We start from the raw sequence: 22,052 nt of genomic DNA on the forward strand, positions 1-22,052 counted from the left end.
GATCATCTTCCCAGGCTGACTTAAACAGGGAACATCATTTTAGTGACCTCTTAGAAGTGAACAGACAGTTGCTGTAAATTTCATATGCTATGTACTGTGAAGTTTACCTGTGATTATCTGCACTTAGCCATTGAGCACCTTTTTGTGTTACATTACAAGCAGTGTTGCAGACTCATATTTCAACAAGTCACAAAGATAAGTATACCTCTTTTTTTACAAAAGCAAGAGTGTCCGTGCAAAGTGGTACTTACATTATGATCAAAAGTATCCGGACACCCCAAAAACATATGTTTTTCAGGTTAGATGTATTTTGCTGCCACCTACTGCTAGGTACTCCATACCAGTGACGTCAGTAGTCATTAGACATTTTGACAGAGCAGAATAGGGTGCTCCACAGAAATCACGTACTTCAGACGGGGTCAGGTGATAGGGTGTTACTTGTGTCATATGTCTGTACACAAGATTTCTACACTCCTAAACATTCCTAGGTCCACTGTTTCCAACGTGATAGTGAGGTGGAGACGTGAAGGGACACGTAAGGCATAAAAGCGTACAGGCCAACCTCATCTGTTGACTGACAGAGACCACCAACAGTTGAAGAGGGTTGTGATGTGTAATAGACAGACATCTGTGCACACCATCACACAGGAATTCCAAACTGCATCAGGATCCACAACAAGTACTATGACAGTTATGTGGGAGGTGAGAAAACTTGGATTTCATGGTAGAGCAGCTGCTCACGAGCCACATACCACACCGGTAAATACCAAGTGATGCCTCGCTTGTTGTAAGGAGCATAAACATAGGACGATTGAACAGCAGAAAAACACTGTTTGGAGTGACAAATCACGGTACACAATGTGGCGATCCAATGGAAGTTTGTAGTTATGGAGATTGCCCAGTGAATGTCATCTGACAGTGTGTGTAGTGCCAACAGTAAAATCAGGAGCAGTGGTGTTAAGGTGCAGTTGGGTTTTTCATGGATGGAGCTTGCGTCCCTTGTTGTTTTGCATGGCAGTATCACAGCACAGGCCTACACTGATGTTTTAAGATTCTTCTTGCTTCCCACTGTTGAAGAGCAATTTGGGGATGACGATTGCATCTTTCAACATGATCGAGCACATGTTCATAATACATGGTGTGTGGCTGAATGGTTACACCACAATAACATCCCTGTAATGGACTGGCCTGCAGAGTCCTGACCTAAATCCTATAGAACATCTTCGGCATGTTTTGGAATGCTGACTTCGTGCCAGGCCTCACTGACTGACGTCGATACTTCTCCTCAGTGCAGCACTCCATGAAGAATGGGCTGCCATTCCCCAAGAAACCTTCCAGCACCTGATTGAACATGTGCCTGTGAGAGTGGAAGTTGTCATCAAGGCTAAGGGTGGGCCAACAACATATTGAATTCCAGCATTACCAATGGAGGGTGCCACAAACTTTTAAGTCATTTTCAGCCCTGTGTCCGGGTACTTTTGATCACATAGTGTACCTATAGAAATACTCATAACTCAGGTCTTTATGAAGCTCTTGATATTTAATTTTTTCAGAAGTTAAGAGAGCCATACAGATCACAGAATGTAATTACGTAGGTATTTAAGTCACAAAGAAAATTACAACAAATATTATGTATGTCACTTTCCAATTTCTAGAAAAATTATGAAGGCATTGAAAAACACTTATATCACTTCTCCAACCTGCTGGGAACCTATTTTTGACCTTAAATAATTCCAAAGATCATAGGTTTCCTAATAAAAAAATATTAATCAGTTTTCTATGAATGGACACATAATTGCATGAAAAAACAAAATACTTTTTGTTGTGATGAAAAGAGGGGTCATTCAAGTAACTTCATTCAAACCTGGCACCTACTGCTTCAAATGCAGTAGTATCATTTACCACATTTATCAATTATTCTAGGCAGACAAATTAACCTTAAGTGTGTACAGTTTATTTCAATTTATTAATTCAGTAATATTTGAAAGGCTGAAATATATATTTAGCTGTGCATTTAACCACTGCACACAGTGATGAAGTGTTCGGTGTGTCTGAAGTAGTTTGCTTGAAATCAGTGCAAACATAAAATCAATGTGGCAGTCACTGATATGCAATGTTCAATATTATTGACATTCAACAATCAGTCCATTTGACCGCAGTTACACTGTCTTTTGTGGGAAAGATCATTTTTGTTTGCAGTTCAGCCATTTATCAGTCTATTTGCAATAAAGTATGGTTTTAAAATAAGTACTACTTAATTAATTACAATGAAAAGTATTACTTCATGTAGCGTTAGAAAATTATTCAAATATACTATGTCATTTGATGAACTACACCTCAGGAAAAACTCTTCAAAAATTTTCAGAACTGAATGAAGACCAACAAGATCTGATTTTGCTACAACTTAATATAAAATTTCCAGAATATCAAGAAAGAATTACGATATGTGGACATCACAGATAGTATTACTTAAAAGTGTTTGAAAACTATCAAAGTTATGGGGTAGAGCTTTGAGAGTGTGCCACTGATGTGCATTTTAACAGAATATTGTTACTACTAAAGAGAGCTTTTGGGGTTACACACTGTTGTGATGCCCTCATCAAAAATAATCATCTCACAGTACACTTGTGTGTTTGTGTGTGTATGTCACATTTTTTTTTGTAAAACATTATAGACAGACGTATCTAAATGTTAAGATGTGCATAATCACAATGCAGGAAATAAGCACAGTTACTACAGACAATGAATGAAACAAAGTAACAGACCATAGTCCATATTTCAGCTGCTCAATGTGGTACAAGATATTGCCACAATCGATATGAGAATATACTGAGAATCCATTTAAAACAAAATTAAAGAGGTTTCTTGTAAATAAATGTCTGCATTCACTGAAAGAACTTTAAGCTGTATTATACATTTACCTTTGTAGGTAAATGTGTGTTAAACCTATGTACACAACTTTATTTATTTATTCATTCATTCAGCCATCTGATGTACTTCACTAATAATTACATGTTGTATTCTATCACTTTACACACACACACACACACACACACACACACACACACACACACACACACACACAAGCACAAATTCATTCAAGGAATAAAATTAATTTTTCTCCAGTATTTCTTTCACTTTGTGCTTAAGGGTATTAATGTTCTTTATTTGGCCGATACTATCCAGCAGGCAACTGAATACGTATATCTCCATGTTTACACTTTTCTTATAGTGACTTGTCTTCTAGCCCTTTTCTCCACAATGTGTACCTTCTTCATATGTACTAATCTTTCCACTAGTTCTATTTCCAATGACACTAATAATTCTAAGTGCATACGATAATATGCACTACACCTCTGTAACAATATGACATTTGGAAAAGCAATCATTTGATGACTACAGGCAAAAGAAATATAAACAAACAAATAAACTTGTAGTGATTTTTTTCAAAATACTCAGACTGTTAAAAACTCTGGGACCACTAAGCTTGGTTTTGTCTTTCAAAACACTAAAAAGGGAAACTGCCCATCGCAACAAGACAGCCCAGTGGATAGACCATCAAAAACTGACCACAGATCAAGCAAGAAAACAAAGAAGTAATGAACTGTGGGGAAAAAAGCATGAAGATGCACTGAACTGTAAAAGAAAAATGAAACAGAAACAGTGAACAGTCAAAGCCTAAGCATTGCAACATCAAGAGACCTTCAACAGCTGTGGCATGGCGGTTAAGTGGACTGTGGACTGTAAACCAGTCGAGCTGTGTTCAACACTCCATCATATCATTACTGTATTGAATGAAAGCAGCGATCTGGAGTGGGGCAGGGAAAGGTGAAGGGTAGCAGGGTACAGATGGGGGGGAGAGAAGGGCCCTATCTGGCGGAGCATGCAGGGACTACTAGGTGACAGGGCAATGCTGCCAGACGCGTCATTATGAGGCACAGTTCAGAAACGATGGTGAAGAAGAGAAGGATCCAAACGGCCCGCATTCTGAAGCAACCACTGAAAACAAGCATTTTATGTTCAGCTGCATGTTGTGCCATGGAATGGCCCACTTTGCACTTGGCCACAGTTTGGCAATGGCCATTTATCCGGGTGGACAGCTGGTTGGTAGTTACACCAATATAAAAGTCTGTGCAGTAACTGCAGCAGAGTTGATGTATGACATAGATGCTTTCACATGTGGCCTGGCCTCTTATGGAGTAGGATAAGTCTATGACAGGACTGGATACACTAGGTGGCTGGATAGGGCAGGTCTTGCCCCTTTTTCTTCCACATGGATATGATCCATGTAGCAAGGGGTTGGGACTGGATGTTGGATGGGCGACGGAACATGACTTAAGGAGCAGTGCAAATGATCTCTGTTAGAATGTCCCTCATTTCTGGACATGATTATCTATCACCATGCCTGAATAGTGGGACATCCTACCCAAGATCCTTCAAACCTCTCCTAAAGTGGTGCTCCAACACCAATCCAATATCCTAGTCAATCCAGTCCCAGCACCTTGCCACAATGATCATATCCCCACAGAAGACCCAAGTGCAAGACCTGCTCAATTCACCCACCCAGAATTTCCTATTCCAGTCCTGCACACATGGTTATCCTACTCCATCAGAAGCTAGATCAGAAGCAGACAGTATCCGTGTCATATACCAACTCTGATACAGTTATCCTACACTGCACAGCTTTTTACATCGGTATGACAACAACTAAACTGGCTGAGCGCATGAACAGACACAGACGAACTGTCCGCCTAGGAGATGTCCAATACCCAGTAGCAGAGCATGCCCTCCAGCATAATTCTAGGGACCTAGGAACCTGCTAACCGTATGTGCCATTTGGCTTCTCCCACCCAACACCAGTCCCTCTGAACTGCGGAGATGGGAACTTGCACTCCAACACATCGTTTCATCCCGCCATCCCCCTGGACTGAACCTACGTTAAACAACCTAACTCCCATTTACTCTTCAGTCTTCTCCTCTTTCCCTTTCCTCTTTAGACATTCACGCATCTTTTCATCCTACATAGTTGTGTTTTTCTTTATACTATGTACCTCTTTACTTCTGTATGCACCCTCTTTGGTTTGAAGCTGGCACCATACTTACAGTAGAATATCTTTGGCTTCCCTCTGACAACCATGCCTCCATCCTTGCTACCTTCCCTGTTTTCCTTTCCCTGTTGCTTCATAACCTGGGTTGTGAGTAACTGAATCCACTTTCCTTTCTTCCCTTTCTTTCCCCCCTCTCCTCCCTGATGAAGGAGCATTTGTTCCGAAAACTAGGAACATAAATTTTCGATTCTGTTTTTTGTGTATCTAACGGCTGTACTGAGCTAAGTCCTGGCCAGCCCCTATATCTCTTTGTTAGTAATTTTCCTTGATTCATTTATGTTGCTATGAAACAGTGTAGTCTGCTATTTTCCTGTCAAATTATTTTCTGTTACTCTGGAAGATTGGAGGTTCTTATTTTCCTGTCTGAAACATCAGGAGCTGCATTTTTCACCTTATTCAGTCTCACTCACGTGCTTACACATGTACCTCCCCATGGCAGCAATTCTATATCCATATTCCCAAGCTTGTGTGTGGAAAGGTTCCTCATATTATTTATGTTAAATGTCAATAAAAAGATCACTCTAAAGTAAGTTTTTGATTTTCTGGTTTCATTCCTATAATTCTATCTTTACAATTATTCTAACTACCAAATAAAAATGCTTCACAATTTTGGATAGGAAAGTCAGAAAGTCACCAGGTTAGAAGGTTAGACATCATCATTTATAAATGAAGTGTCAGGCAAGATCCCTGAAAAATTTGAAAGATAATCTAACTCCCAAAAAAGTAATTCTGTCAATGGACTGTGCAGGAAATTACAGTTTTGTAACTCAAAATGAAATCAGGAGTTACCACTGGACATGAAACAGCTGTGCAATCTATCCTGTTTGAGTTTGCATGATAAACGATGAAAATAAATTGGTAACAGTAAACCACTGCTTTATAAGTGATGATGTGGAGCTTGATGTACGATTTCTAAATGCTATTCTGAAATACACATTTAAGCGGTTGGTTGAACATTAACCATGAGACAAGAAACTGAATTATTTCAAGGATGGATGTAATGCTCAATAACAAAAAAGCTTTAAAACTTGTGTTGACACAAATATTTTTGCTATTGATGCTGAACATTCCCTTTTTGCTACTATCTACAGTAAATCTGTGTGTGATGGATTGGGACAAACTACAAAATGTGTATTGAGAAAAGCTAGTCTTCAACTAGATGATGTTCATCTCCAAATAACAACTACATCTGATGTTTACAATTTCTGCAAGACTGATACTGACAAATGTTTATTCCATCTTTTAGAGTACATCAAAATTGATTTCCTATGCAAGAACCTCAATAAGAGGTATCTGACAATATGCACAATACCTGGAACCAGGAATTTTCACAATTAAAAACCCACTTTTCTGTGGTTCATTATAAATTAGAAAAGTAACTACTTCTAAAAAGTCAGCCTCAATTTTTTCATTCAATGAAAATGCCCTGCTAGGAAGATGCACCTAGTCTCAACAAAATTCATCTGTAGCAAATGTATATCTTACAGACGGTGAACTGCCTTTGTCAAGAATGTGTGTGATGAAGGAGGAGATGATGAATTACATTTCCTCGACTAACCTGCATCAGCAGAGTCATTCTTTTGGGCTGAGAAGGAACACTCTTGTTTTATACCTTTGGAAAACTTTTTATACAGGTTGGCATAACTGAATCAAGCACATTACTAGAATTGTACAGTGCACACAAAATGCCATGGCCACTAGATGTGCAACTGGCTGGGGAAGCGTGTGGAGAGCGGCAGTGGTGGTGATCACTCAGAGCACTGTTGGGGGAAATGTCGAGAGCTGGAGGGGAAAGTGCCATTCTAAATCGAAGCCTACTCCCACATTTTTTGTAAATATTAAGTAGGGCCCCTCCACACCCACCCTTGCTTGGTGACCGTTCAAAAAAAGATCTACTGCCGCCTCTGCCGAAAATGTAACTTTCAGAGATGTGTCATGAGCAGCGAATTTTGAGTAAAGCCTATGCATTTCTGTGGCTGCCATGTCAAAATTCGCTGCTTTTGCCAAAACACAGCGAGTTTACACTGTCTCACCTCTCTAACATTTTCCACAGGCACAGTTGCGAGAGAATTCTGAAACAGTGATTTATTAAGTGAGAGACCGAGGAAAAGTAAAGTCAGTTGCTTATGAAAAAACAGACCCTTGGTACAAAAAATGTGTAATGTCTTCACATATGTTGTTCCAAAACCCACAGCATTTCTAGCTTCACCAGCTATCGATGGCACTTAAATATTACATTCTTTCACTGAGAGAAGTCTGTAGTTATTGGAATAACACAGTAAATAATGAAGTTTTACATAATAACTATATGGTAAAATACTCTCCTCTTTGCTTGCTATAATTTGCCCAAATCTCATTTCAATATCTGAAACCGTTTATGAAATATGAGGAATGTTATTGATATTTCACTCAGGCCTTATTGCTGGCACGGCGCAATCGCAAATGAGTATGCTATGTCAGATCAGTTTTCTCGTGGGTTTCAGCCCGGATGAACTTATTTAACAGGTGTAGAAGAATGAAACCGGAATTTCCCTACAGATGGTTCTAGCCAACAGCATAGGGCCTGTGAGACCCCGTCTACAGCTCCATCTGCTTCCTGTAATGGCTGACAACAAATATCCAACACAAAGTGACCCAAGTTTCAACATCGGTATCTGTTTCAAACCTGTACACATGTCGAGGTTTGCACCTACGAACTACAATTTGCAGACAGCATTGGTTTTCTGTTATCATTTGAAGAAAACTGCTGCTGAATTACATCGAATGCTTGTCGAATCTTTCGGCGAACATGCTTTTGGGAAAACAATGTTTTGAGTGGTTCAAAAAATGACAAGCACAGAAAACCACAAGAAAGTTCAAAGGCAACGAATTGTAGGCATTATTGGATGAAGATGATACTCAAACTCATCGTAAACTCATGGGTCACATAGAAAGCAATTTCTCTTCAGTTGAAAGCTGTGGGAAATGCGCAGAAAGTGGACAAATGGGTTCCACATGAACTGAATGAAAGATAGCAAGCAAATCGGAAGACCACTTGTGAAATGCTACTCACCAAATACAAAAGAAAGTCGTTTCTCCATTGAATAGTGACAGGTGATGAAAAATGGGTATATTTTGAGAATCCTAAGTGTCGTAAATCAAGGGTGAATCCAGCAGACCATCGACATCCACTGTAAGATCAAATGGCTTTGAAAAGAAGACAATGCCCTGCTGAAGACAATGAGCTGCTAAAACCTGGTGAAATTGTCACCACTGATGCTACCAACATTAATGATTGATTTCAATCGAGCATTACGTGAAAAATGACCAGAATATGGAAAAAGGCAACACAAGTCATATTGCCCCATGATAACACAATATCACACACAGGAAAACGGGTCAGGGCAACGATCGAGGCATTCAGTTGGGAAATACTAGGACATGCAGCTATTCTCAAGACTTAGCTCTGTCCCATTATCATCTATCTGCATCACAGGGTCACTATATCATGGAATAAAGCTTGAATTCGTATTAAAGTGGCTCGCAAACTGGCTCACTTCAAAGGATTAACCTTTTGTGTGTGTGTGTGTGTGTGTGTGTGTGTGTGTGTGTGTGTGTGTGTGTGTGTGTCACTCATAGTCTGCTGGAGAGGTGGGAGATATGTATAAATAGCAATGGAGATTATTTTGAATAAAATATAGTTTATCAGTTTCAAACAACAGACATAATTATTACAATCAAATTCCGGTTTCCTACTTCTAAATCTGGTAGAATGACCCATTTTCATCACAGTAAAAAGTAATTGGATTTCCCTTTTATTTGAAAACTAAATTGTATTCATCTAATTATTCTAATTTAGCATATTATGAATTTTGTTACGCATATGGTTTCATGTTATACGTAATAATATTTTATTTACGTACATATAATTGTAAATCTTTTCATGTCCTATTTGCTATGTAAGGCAATGTCTGACATAATCCTATATCATTTTTATAATGATGAGACACAAGGATGCTAAGTAAATAAAATAATTAATTAATTTGTGTGTCCATTCGTAGAAAACCCATTAAAATTTTTCCAACACTGGAAACTCCAGGCAGGAATATCAACAATGTTGGAAAAGATAGATTGCTACTTACCATAAAGAAGACATGTCAGGTAGCAGACAGGCACAATGAAAGGTGTGCTTTGTTGTGTGTGTCCCATTTACTGATGACGGCTATGGCTGAAAGCTATACATAAGTATCTCTTAATTGGGCCTGTCTGCCATTAAAATTTTTATTTTATTAGAAAGCCTGGAATATTGGAAATTATTTAAAACCCAAACTAGGTTCTGATCAGGTTGGAGAAATGTGATATAAATGTTTTTGAATGCCCTCGTAATTTTGCTGGAAATTGCAAACTGAAAAATTAATTTGTTTTGTAATTTTCTTCATAACTTTACTGCTTAAATAGTTGCATTTCTTTTAACCATATGTCCCACTTAACTTACAAAAAAAAATTTCCAAGTGAAGTTATGAGTATTTCCGTAGATGAATACCACTTTGCATGGACATTCTCACTGAGCCAAAGAGGTCTTTCCTTCTCATCCCATCCAGTTTATAAATACAAAAAATTCCTCCAGCACGCACTAGTTTGACACCCCAATGGAGGCATCCATTTGAGGGAGTGTGTAATAGTCAAACAGTCTGTTTTTATATGATTGTCCAATGTTTAAAAAATAGGATTTAAGATTTGATTTACCCTTTGTGGTTCTATATTTCAGCACCAAATGGAACCACAAATGCTCGTAAAGAAATGATTTTACGTAGGGAAAAAATTATCTCTGTCCTATCTTCTCCTCCCCATTCTCATCTCCCACTCTGTTCATTTTCAGCCCTCTACCAACGCTTTAGCCAATCTTTCCCTGCTGCTGATTTTTTATTTGCTCCTTTCCTTCCCACCTGCCTGCGTCACAACCACCTGACACTGCAGTTGTTGCCAATCTAGTTCCTGCACACTCCATCAGACAGCATTTGTCTCTCTCCCCACCTGTACACTACTATCCATTCCCCTTCCCCACATCCTCCCTTCCAGATTTTTGGTTTCATTGCAGATGATAGTTTAATACTGGCTCAAGGTTCTGGAGTTGACAGTCTTGTGTGTGTGTGTGTGTGTGTGTGTGTGTGTGTGTGTGGGCGCGCGCGCGTGCGCACGCGCCTGAACGGTGTACACTCTTTACTGATGAAGATTGTGGCAAGCACATGCTCAATATTTCCACCATTTCGTTTCCTAACTTCCTTCAAACGAACACTGAATTTAGTGATTACCCAACGGCACATGTCTTCTGTAATTTCACTGCAAGCTTGAAGAATAAGTCTTCTGAGCTCCATTAAATTACGTGGAAATTTTTTTCCTTTAGGTACCCCAAAGAAAAAAGTCACATGGGTTCAGGTTTGGACTATTGGGGAGCCAATTTTGTCCATCATTGAAGTGACCTGGAAACCTGAGTAAAATGATCCCCATGTCGAAATGCTTGTGTAAAAACTCCAACACAGTGTTTGCAGTATGTGGCCTTGCTCCATCTTACATGAAACACTGCGTGTTGAAGGGAAAGTCAGTAGCAAGAAGCTGTGGAATGAAGCTATTGCGAAGCATGCTCAAAACACTAGCTGTTCACAGTTTCTTCAAAGAAAAAGGGTCCAATAAGTCCATGACTGGAAATTGCTGCCCACGCTGTAATCCTCGGAGCATAATGTTGTCGTTCAGGAAGCACTTGTGGGTTTTCAGTGGCCCAAAAGTGTACATTTTGTTTGTTAACCACACCGTCTAAATGAAAATGCACCTCGTCTGAAAACCAAACGTTGTTGAGAGTTTCTTCCCTATCCTCTGCCCACTGAGCAAACAGTAGTCTCTGCTGCTTGTGTTCTTCAGTGAGCTTCTGTGCACAGGTCATTTTGTATGGGTTCATATGGAGGTCACTTTTAAGAATGCGTTGAACGGAGCATCTGGATATTCCCAGTTGCACCGCTGCCTTTCTACAAGATTTCCCGGGCTTCTCTGTACAGTAACTCGTGCCGCTTCAATATTCTCCGGCGAACAAACAGGCTTAGGCCGAGGTCGCTTCGCTTACAATACTGTTCCTTCCTGTACACATTTATCGTACAACCTGTGGATGGTCTTCTTGCAAGGGACCCATCGTGTGTGAAACTGTTGTTGAAAACACCTCTGAGTCACAAAGCTTTTCGTTTCATGAAAAAGTAACACAATTGCCGATCGTTGCTGTGTCATCAGTCTTCCATTGTCAGTCATAGCCTCTTACTAATCTCCTAGCGGCAGTATCGTGAATTATACGTCATTTCGTAACTCATTTGTTTTTCCAAGCTCTGCTAGTACTGCTGTAGAGATCCCAGCAGGATTCTAATGTGTGTCGTAAATTGTGAAAAAAAAAAAAATTGGCAACACATTTCGTGCGCCACCCTGTACGTGTCTTTTGATTGTGCCTGTCTGCAACTTGACATGTCATCTTTACGGTAAGCAGCAATCTGTCTTTTCCTATATTGTTGATGTCCCTACCTGGAGTTTCAATTGTTTGAAATGAATTATCTGGTTATCTCTCAGAGGTTATTTCTCATATCTGACTTTGGAAATTATAAATGTTATGTATATCTTTTCTTGAGGAAGGCAAAAATTGCTATTACTATTCACATGACTGTTTCCCTTCAGGCTCAGTCATATGAACAGTACAATGAACTATTTTACAGGTGTTACTATTAAACCAAGGTGGGTAAATTTCAAGCACAGCTCCACTATGCAGATAAACTTCTACATAAATATCGTAACTTCATTTTGCAGGCTTTATAGTGAAACTGAAGTTCATACTCCTTGTGAATTAGCATGGGTAGAGGTTACACTTGACAACTGGAATAAATTAATGATAGGTTCCTTTTGTCAACCCCAACCCCCTCCCCTCCAACTCAGATGACACAGTTGCTGAAGAGTTCAAAGAAAACTTGAGTCTCATTTCAAATAGATACTCCTCTTGTACTATTATAATTAGTGATGACTTCAATCCATCCTCAATATGCAGGTGGAAACATACGTTTTAATTTGGTGATAGGCATAAAATGTCATCCAATATCACAATGAAAGCAGTCTCCGAAAACTATTTTGAACAGTTAGTTCAGGAACTCACTCAAAGTGTGAATGGTTGCAAAACAAACATGATCTCTCAGTAATAAATAATTCTGAACAAACGGGGCATCAAGATGGATATACAATTAGTGACCACAAGGTTGCTGTAAGAAGACTGAATACTGTTACATCCAAATCCACCAAAAATAAATGCAAAGCAGCTCTATTTTTAAAAAGCAAATAAAAATTCTTTTGATGCTGTCCTAACAATCAATTCCTCCTAATCTGACACTGTAAACATAGACAAGCTGTGATTTAAATTCAAAGAAATGGTATCGACAGCTACTGAGAGACATATTACCAAATAAATTAATAAGAGGTGGTACTGATACCCCATGGTCCACAAAACACATCAGAACACTGTTGCAGAAGCAATTAAAAAGCATACCAGAGTTAAAGAATGCAAAATCTCCAACAACAGTGACACTTTACAAAACCTCAAAATTTAGTTTTGACTTCAATGTGATATGCTTTCAATAGTTTCTACAGTGAAACTCCGATGTGAAATCTGTCAGAAACTCCACAAAGATTCTGCTGATACGTAAAGTAAACCAGCAGCAATTCAAAATAATCACCTCTGCTATGCGGTAGCAATGGTAATTATTACCAATGATAGCACCACTACACCAGAGCATTCTTGCCCAACATACCGGAGTTGGCAGTTGTACGTACGAGGTGTGTTTGCTTGTGTGTATGAATTGTGTGTGTGTGTGTGTGTGTGTGTGTGTGAGAGAGAGAGAGAGAGAGAGAGAGAGAGAGAGAGAGAGAGAGACTGATGAAGGCTGTGGCTGAAAGCTTTATGTATGTGCCTTTTAATTGTGCCTGTCCACAACTTAACGTGTCTTCTTTATGGTAAATAGCAATCTGTCTTTCCGTACTTTGTTGATAATTCAAAGTTACTAAACACACTTTTCTAAAATTCCTTCACCAAAGAAGACAACATAAATATTCCAGAATTTGGATCAAAAACAAATGCCAACATGAGTAACTTAAACATTAGATATTCTTGGCATAGTGAAGCAACTTAAATTGCTTAATAAAGGCAAAGTCCCCAGTCCAAATCATATACCAATGAGATTCCTTTCAGAGCATACTGATACAATAGCTCCACACTTAGCAATCATATGCAACTGCTTGCTCATTGAAAGATCTGTACCTAAAGACTAGAAAGTTGCACAGGTCACACCAATACTCAAAAAAGGAGTAATCTGCTGAATTACAGACCCATATCACTAAGTATATTTGCAGCAAGATTTTGGAACATACATTGTCTTCAGACATTATGAATTAACTCTAAGAAAACAATTTATTGACAAACAGATAACAGGGATTCAAAAAATATCGTTCTGAAACACAACTAGCTCTTTCTTCTCATAAAGTAATGAGTGCTACTGGCAGAGGATGTCTTACTGATTCCATATTTTTAGATTTCCAGAAGACTTAAGAGTAGATTTTGGTCATTATTTTCCTTCATTGTCTTGTATTCTTATCTGGTTTTTGCCACCACAAGAATTGTGGGGTTTTCTAGTTCTTGCATTTGAGAATTAGTGCATGCCAGAAGGCATTATAATTAAGTGTGTTCAAAGTTGACTGTTAGTTCTTTCCTTCCGACCACAGGACGCTACAATATCAACATTAGTGTCATGTGTTTTGCAGATGATGCAGTTATCTATGGTGAAGCAGTATTTGAAAAAAGGCTGCACAAATAAAAAGTTAGCTTTTGAAAAAATTTCAAAGTCGTACTTGCACTAAAAAATGACAATGATGTCTCATTTGGCTAATGATGTAGTATCCTACAACTACAATATGTGACAATCTGTAGGGATATGAAATAGAATAATCACATAGTTCAGTTGTAGGTAAAGCAGATAGTAGACTGATTCACTGATATAATAATGGGAAAATGCAACCTACCTAGCAAGGTCATGTGGGACCCACACCAAATAGGACTAACATGGGATATTGAAAGTATACAAGGAAAGGTATGGGGGTAGAAGTGGCTGGCAGTGAGGAACCATAAGCTGAGGTTGGTGAAATCAAGTATCTGGCTGCAACATTCCTCATGCTGGTCACCCTGACCTGACTCTTAAATGGACGCTGCTATCCCCCAAACCACCTACAAAATGAATGGGTGGTAAAGTGAAAGCAGGATGAGGTCTTTTTAAGAGGTGTAGCCTTTCCACACCCACACCAGCATGATGGCCAACTCAAAAGGTCTACCACCATCTCTGCTTAAGGGTTAGTTTTCACTAATGTGAGGTGTTGCAGGATGTGGGTACTGCGATGTTTGCATATGTCTGGTTAAGGTTAACCATTAATACGGGCTCATCTGGAGATATATTGGGTCGAAATTCGAATGAAGGGTAAAGGTTTGAAGGGCAGAGGGAAGAAAGTGCCAAGGCAAGCACCAAGGGAAAAAAACCTCTGAGATAGTTAGGTCGGGCAGTAAGAGCAGTAGTGGAATCTTGCTGACTGCGATAGGTCATGCAAGGATGGGTTAACTTAGCACTGGGTATCATGCAAGAGGATGCGACATCAAGCCATATGTTCATCATAAGAGATCAGTCATTGACAGTGCTGCAGCACGGTGTGCTGCAGTTCAGGTTGTTAGAGCCCCCTGCCATGCTACATCGTTGGTGACTTGGTGCGGGGGAAGGCCCAGGTTGCCCATCGGTGTCTGGCGTACTAGGGTTGAAGCCAAGCACTCAGAGATGAGTGGTCGCGTAGTGGTACCACTCCTCACTTGTAGGCTGTGCTGACAGGCTCAGTGAGGGCCACAGCTGTGTCTCCCCCTGTGTAGGGGATGACACAGCCCATACCCTCAAGCGTTCTGACTGCTGTGGTAGCACACTCGCCGAAGAGGAGCTGCTCGGAACCGATGGGCTACGGCGTTATTGTGGCAGCTCTCATCTTCCTCTTCAGTGCGTCCGCTGCGTTTTGCGCTTCCACCGGCTGTTCCATAAGGGGAGAGGTGGCAGGTGTCTTCTTCGTCTGTGGAACATATCCACAGATGTTGTGTGCCATCTGCAAGTACAATTACCACATTTGGCTGCATGCCGCATCCATCTCTGCAGTCAGGGTGGCCTTAAAAGCTGCCCTATCTGCGTCCATGGTGGCTTTGAAGGCCTCTATCGCTTCCTTTGCCACAACCGCCAGCATGGCGTGCATCTCCTGCACCTGCGGCGCCTGCTGCACTAACGCCGGTTGCCGGTCCCCCGCACCACTCTCACTGGCACAATATTCCGGCTGCCTGTGGGCAGTGGGAGCTGTCTTCTCTCCTTCCGGTTGTGTCTTCATTCGGCAGCACATACGGCGCCGTCGTCATTGCTTCTCGATTTGTGCCTTGTCTCCAGCACAGCCATTGCTGGCGAAAGCCGTGCAGCCACGTCAGTTTGCCACATGTGGACCACTGCAGCGAGCACAAGTTGGTGCCTTTTCTCGTCACCTTTCACAGGTGCAGGTGTGGTGCACTTTACGCACCGTGGCAAGTTGCGGCAGTATTTTGCCACATACCTTTCAGCTTGGCACCTGAAGCACTGTGGCTTAAGGTCCTTGCCTAGGGAGAGAGCTTCAGTGGTCACAGGAGAGTCTAAGGGCTTCCTTATCCCAAAGATGTCGCTGCCATCTGTCGCAGTTCCCACTATGACGATGTACAGTGACGGCCTCGTTTTATTCATCCAGTTGTGCAGCTTAGGAGTTGCACCCCGGAATCTGGCATGTGACAGCCACTCTTGGACTGTCTCTTCATCACAGATCCAAAGCAGCATATAATATTTGTCTTGAAGATTAATAAGCTACAAGAGAAGCTAAGCTTTCACTTATAATGTTGATCTGTTTAGCACATGTTACATTTCAAGATACATCACACAAATACACCAGCAAAATTTTTAATACCGACATAAATATCTGATCTTCTCACCATCACAGAGTTGATTTTTAAAGGAGACCAAACACTCTGTGATTTAAGAAATCCATCGTACATTGTCATCCATAAAAAGTCCACTGTTTTGGGAACATTAAGTCCATGAATGGCAGTAAATGGTCTTGAAGTAGCTGAATGATACCAATTCCAGTCAAATGATTAACTCAGTTAGAACAAAGGTCCCAGTCCATTCCATGTAAATACACCCACACCATTATGGAGCCACCACCTGCTTGCACAGTGTCTTGCTGATAACTTGGGTCCATGGCTTCATAGGGTCTGTGCCACACACTAACCCTGCCATCAGATCTTACCAGCTGAAATCCAGACACATCTTACCAAGCCACAGTTTTACAGTGTCTGAGAACCAACCGATATGGTCATGAGTCCAAGAGAGCACTGCATATGATGATGTGCTGTTAGAAAAGGCACATGCATCAGTCGTCTGCTGCCATGGCCCATTAATGCCAACTTTCACTGTACTGTCCTAATATATATGTTCGTGGTACATTCCAAACTGATTTCTGCACTTATTTCATGCAGTGTTGTTTGTCTGTTAGCGCCAAAAACTCTATGCAAATGCCACTGCTCTTGACCATTATGGAAAGACCATCAGCCACTGTGTTGTCCGTGATGAGAGGTAATGCTTGAAATTTGGTATTTTTGGGACACTCTTGACATTGTGGATCTCAGAATATTGAATTCACTAACAATTTCTGAAATGGAATGTCCCTGTGTCTAGCTGCAAATAACATTCTTTGTTTGAAGTCCATTAATTCCCATTGTGTGGCCATAATCATGTCGAAAAACTTTTCATATGAATCACCTGAGTAAAAATAACAGTTCCCCAATGCACTGCCCTTTTATACCTGGTGTACATGATACTACTGTCATCTTTATATGTGCATATAGCTATCCAAAAACGTTTGTCATCTCAATGTAGAAAAACCTGCTCCCTTTAAGAGACTTTTTCAAATTTATTTATTTGCCTTTTGTGCATGAACTATATGCAAGTTATAAATAAATTTTTGTACAGATGAGAGGAACATTTGAGAAATAAGCATACCTATCACTATTACTGGAATTACTATTAATGTAATGTTCCAGTAAAAAATTGTGTAGCCAAATAATCCTTTCTTTGAGAACAGGACAGGCAGCAGCAGGGTATTCCCTGCATATCAGTCCTAAACATCTCAGCGCACACAAACGTACATCGACCTGAAAATTCAGAGTAGAACACCTACATGACATTTCATGTGACGTTACTTTATACCATTATTGCACGTAACAAGAATATGGAAAAGCTCACAAAATCTGTCCTTATGCGTTCTGCCATTAACTGCAGCAACTGATCATCATGCAAGATTAAGCTGCTCTCATGGAGTATTGCTTTTGTTATCTGGAACAGCAGCTCCTTGCGTAAACTTGGTCTTTTGGTACGAATTAATTTTTTGAGCAAACGTTTATAATCCGAACTTAGTTCGGGATGATTCACAAGAAAATTGTATGTGTGCTTACACACAACATCTCCAGCCATTTCTTCAGCTCGTAGCCTGAAAAGAAAGTAAGCGGATCTCAGTATTTTTTTTTCTTCATACGTAGTCACCATTATTTGAAATATTACAAAAAATGCTTTACACACTTCAAAAGAAAAGCATTCCACAGTTTCTTATAGTCTGAAGCAACACTTGAATGCTGTTCTGAGAAAAAACAACACAGAAACTCCAACACTTCTCTTCTTTCACTTTCATCAGAAGAAGATAGGCAGTATTCTAAACTGTTAATGACTCCAAGCATTATCATGCTATCTATGTGATATACTTTGTAAATAACCTCAAAAGGTTTGGTGTCCATGACTAATGTGCTACCTTCACTTGGACCATCATGTAGACGTTTCACCAAAATCTGGAACAGAAATAAAAAGGACCGTCAGAAGGAGAAGTTTGTTTACAAGTTGAAGTTAGTACATCACATTTACAAGAAATACAATTGATGGCTGAAACTACACTACCAGATAATACTATAAATCACATGGCTAATACAGAAACCAACACAAACCATGACTAAATAAATTGACAATGAAATTGGAAATGACACTTTAATAGACAATTTGCAAGGAGGAATGACATCTATTCTTGTGGCAATCCTAAGCTGATTGAAGTGTAGAACCATTATATCCTATGAAGAAAGTTACAACCTGCATAGTGACAGCTAAACTAAGTGATCACTATTCTTCTAGCCCATAAAGGAGCACAAATTCCTGCTGAAAATTTCAAAGAATTTCTAACATATGAAAATGTAACGTATTTTAATATCCAGGTACCATCCTCCAGCTAATCTGTAGAGGAAAATGAGAGCATACTGCAATAATAAGATGGTTTGAGATGATCAAGGTTTTTGTAGTAGTTTTAAACAACTTAGCACATTCAGTTACAAAAATATCACCTACAAAAGTAACAGACTGTAAATTAGACGACGAATCATTACCGAAATGGATTGGCTGGCCAAATGAGAAAGTACCACAACAAGGAGTACAAATTAATATTAAAGAATTATTAACAAAGGAGATAAAAGGGAAAGAAGTATAAATCAATGCGGGAAATCAAGCGTTGCTAAAATTTGACAAACAAAGCTTAAATGTTGTTACAGTAAGAATAAAGTTCCATCCTTTACATGAGGGACCATTTGTTATCAAAAGTATGCCTCATCATAGGGTGGTTGCACTTGCTGAAAAACGTCTGTGGAAAGAAAAAGGAATGTTAAAATTGCCTTAAAAACTTCAAAATTTATGCTATAAGAAATTTTGACTAGATCTATTGAAGCCATATTGAGCACTTAGGGGGTAACATTCAGGCCTTTTGCTAGTTGTAAGATGTGAGAACACAGCATATCTGGCATTTCTGGGGATTATGAAACAAGCACGAACAGTGGAAATTGCAGGATAGAATAACGACAATACAATGAAAAGGATAGTTGCTATTCACAGGTCTTTCCCATACATCCACCACTACTTATTCCAGTCCGGTCACAAGCATCACCTATCCCATCAAAGGCAGGACTACCAGTCATATGATCTACAGGCTAAGCTGCAATCACTGTGCTGCGTTCTACGTGGGAACAACAACCAACATGCTGTCTCTCCACATCATCGAGAAAGTGTGGCCAAGACACATCTGGATCATTTGGTTGCTGAGGCCGCTGCCCTATGTGACACATTTCATTGATTGCTTCACAGCCTGTGCCATATGGATCCTTCCCAATGCCACAAATGCACCCAATTATTTTAATTCACTCATTTTCCACTGCCCCTCACCCCTTTCTCTTCCCTCCGTCTAATGCCCCAACTGCACCTAGCTGCCCCAGCCTCTCCACACTTCATCCCGGTATGCTACCACCAGCAGCACTTTACTGTCCCCATCCCTACCCTGCTATCACTCCCCTTCCCTGCCCCAGTCTCCTCCTTATCCTCACTGTCCAGGCTGCTTCTCCCATCACGCACTGCTGCAGACAGTATGGTCTTGGTGGCCAGAGACTTTGTGTGTGTGTGTGTGTGTGTGTGTGTGAGAGAGAGAGAGAGAGAGAGAGAGAGAGAGAGAGAGAGAGAGAGAGAGAGAGAGAGAGAGAGTGGGGTGGGGGGGGGGGGGGGCGCAAGAGCTTACTTGTTTGACAGTCCTTTTTTTGCGCCTGTCTGTGAGTAACAACTATCGTTTCCATAATATAAGCACATATATGCTTAGTCATAATGGGAGAGTATTGTTCTTACTTTTGAATAGCATAGTATATTGTTGGTAGGAGAATGTTGTATGCTTGTCTGGCCAAGGGGTGGCAATACAAGGTATCTGCAAGATGTATCCTGCGTGATGAATGTGGGTACTGTATGGTTTTGCATAAGAAATGTACAAAAGTGACAGTTCCAAGGGACAGCTATGTTCAGAAGCAATAATGCCCATTCCCGAAATGATGGTCAGTGCATTTACATACCATTTTTGAGCTAAGACTGGGTAAGAGAGAGAGAGGGGGGGGGGGGGGGGGAGGAAGAAAAAATCTATCAGATAGAAGATAAAACTTGAATTTAAGCTTTGTACACCAGTATGGTAAGTTTTCTAGGGGATATTTGCATGAATATGCACACCTGGGAGGGTTCACACTTTCTACAAGGTGGGTACAATAGGCACAGTTTATGTAAGTCTTGTAGGGCTGTGTAACCCCAGATGACTTCTGATCTAATTAATTATAACAATGAAAATAATCAATTATTGATCAAATTAATTATAACAATGAAAACAATCAATTATTGATAAAATTATTTAATTGGGTAGATAAAAAATCTACTCACCAAGCAGGGGTAGAACACACACACATAAAGGACTGTTGTGATTGGCAAGTTTTCGGAACCAGAGGCTCCTTCTTCAGGCAGAAGGGTTGAAGTGGAAGGAAGAAGGGTGAAGGGTGAAGGAAAATGACTGGAGACGTCTAGGAAAAGGGGTAGATTGTGAAAAAGTTACCCAGAACTGCAATTCAGGGCAGGCTTAGAGTATGGGATTTGAAGGAAAGGACAGGAAAGGAGGACTGATTAATATCATATGTATTTACAGGGTGTTTCAAAAATGACCGGTATATTTGAAACGGCAATAAAAACTAAACGAGCAGCGATAGAAATACACCGTTTGTTGCAATATGCTTGGGACAACAGTACATTTTCAGGTGGACACACTTTCGAAATTACAGTAGTTACAGTTTTCAACAACACATGGCGCTGCTAGTGATGTGAAAGATATAGAAGACAACGCAGTCTGTGGGTGCGCCATTCTGTACGTCGTCTTTCTGCTGTAAGCGTGTGCTGTTCACAACGTGCAAGTGTGCTGTGGACAACATGGTTTATTCCTTAGAACAGAGGATTTTTCTGGTGTTGGAATTCCACCGCGTAGAACACAGTGTTGTTGCAACAAGAAGTTTTCAATGGAGGTTTAATGTAACCAAAGGACCGAAAAGCGATACAATAAAGGATCTGTTTGAAAAATTTCAACGGACTGGGAACGTGACGGATGAACATTCTGGAAAGGTAGTGCGACCGCGTACGGCAACCACAGAGGGCAACGCGCAGCTAGTGCAGCAGGTGATCCAACAGCGGCCTCGGGTTTCCGTTCGCCATGTTGCAGCTGCGGTCCAAATGATGCCAACGTCCACGTATCGTCTCATGCGCCAGAGTTTACACCTCTATCCATACAAAATTCAAACACAGCAACCCCTCAGCGCCGCTACCATTGCTGCACGAGAGACATTCGCTAATAATATAGTGCACAGGATTGATGACGGCGATATGCATGTGGGCAGCATTTGGTTTACTGACGAAGCTTATTTTTACCTGGACAGCTTCGTCAATAAACAGAACTGGCGCATATGGGGAACCGAAAAGCCCCATGTTGCAGTCCCATCATCCCTGCATCCTCAAAAAGTACTGGTCTGGGCCGCCATTTCTTCCAAAGGAATCATTGGCCCATTTTTCAGATCCGAAACGATTACTGCATTACGCTATCTGGACATTTTTCGTGAATTTGTGGCGGTACAAACTGCCTTAGACACTGCGAACACATTGTGGTTTATGCAAGATGGTGCCCGGCCACATCGCACAGCCGACGTCTTAAATTTCCTGAATGAATATTTCGAAGATCGTGTGATTGCTTTGGGCTATCCGAAACATACAGGAGGCGGTGTGGATTGGCCTCCCTATTCGCCAGACATGAACCCCTGTGACTTCTTTCTGTGGGGACAATCGAAAGACCAGGTGTACTGCCAGAATCCAGAAACAATTGAACAGCTGAAGCAGTACATCTCATCTGCATGTGAAGCCATTCCGCCAGACACGA

The 22,052-nt window shown here is 40.5% G+C and overlaps 1 protein-coding gene across 7 annotated transcripts in view; it reads right to left on the reverse strand.

Moving 5' to 3' along the window:
* The window catches only part of LOC126283006 (uncharacterized), a 378,588-nt gene that overhangs the window by 278,992 nt on the left and 77,544 nt on the right, over positions 1-22,052 (reverse strand). For all 7 annotated transcript variants that reach the window (XM_049982244.1, XM_049982237.1, XM_049982240.1 and 4 more), the window contains 3 exons: positions 17,828-18,090; positions 17,495-17,738; positions 17,252-17,403 (listed from right to left, as the gene is read on the reverse strand). In XM_049982244.1, coding sequence (XP_049838201.1) covers positions 17,252-17,403; positions 17,495-17,738; positions 17,828-18,090 — 659 coding nt within the window. The remainder of the gene's footprint in view (positions 1-17,251; positions 17,404-17,494; positions 17,739-17,827; positions 18,091-22,052) is intronic.

Source organism: Schistocerca gregaria, chromosome 1 (genome assembly GCF_023897955.1).
Source record: "Schistocerca gregaria isolate iqSchGreg1 chromosome 1, iqSchGreg1.2, whole genome shotgun sequence".
In the NCBI taxonomy this organism is placed as follows: Eukaryota; Metazoa; Arthropoda; class Insecta; order Orthoptera; family Acrididae; genus Schistocerca; species Schistocerca gregaria.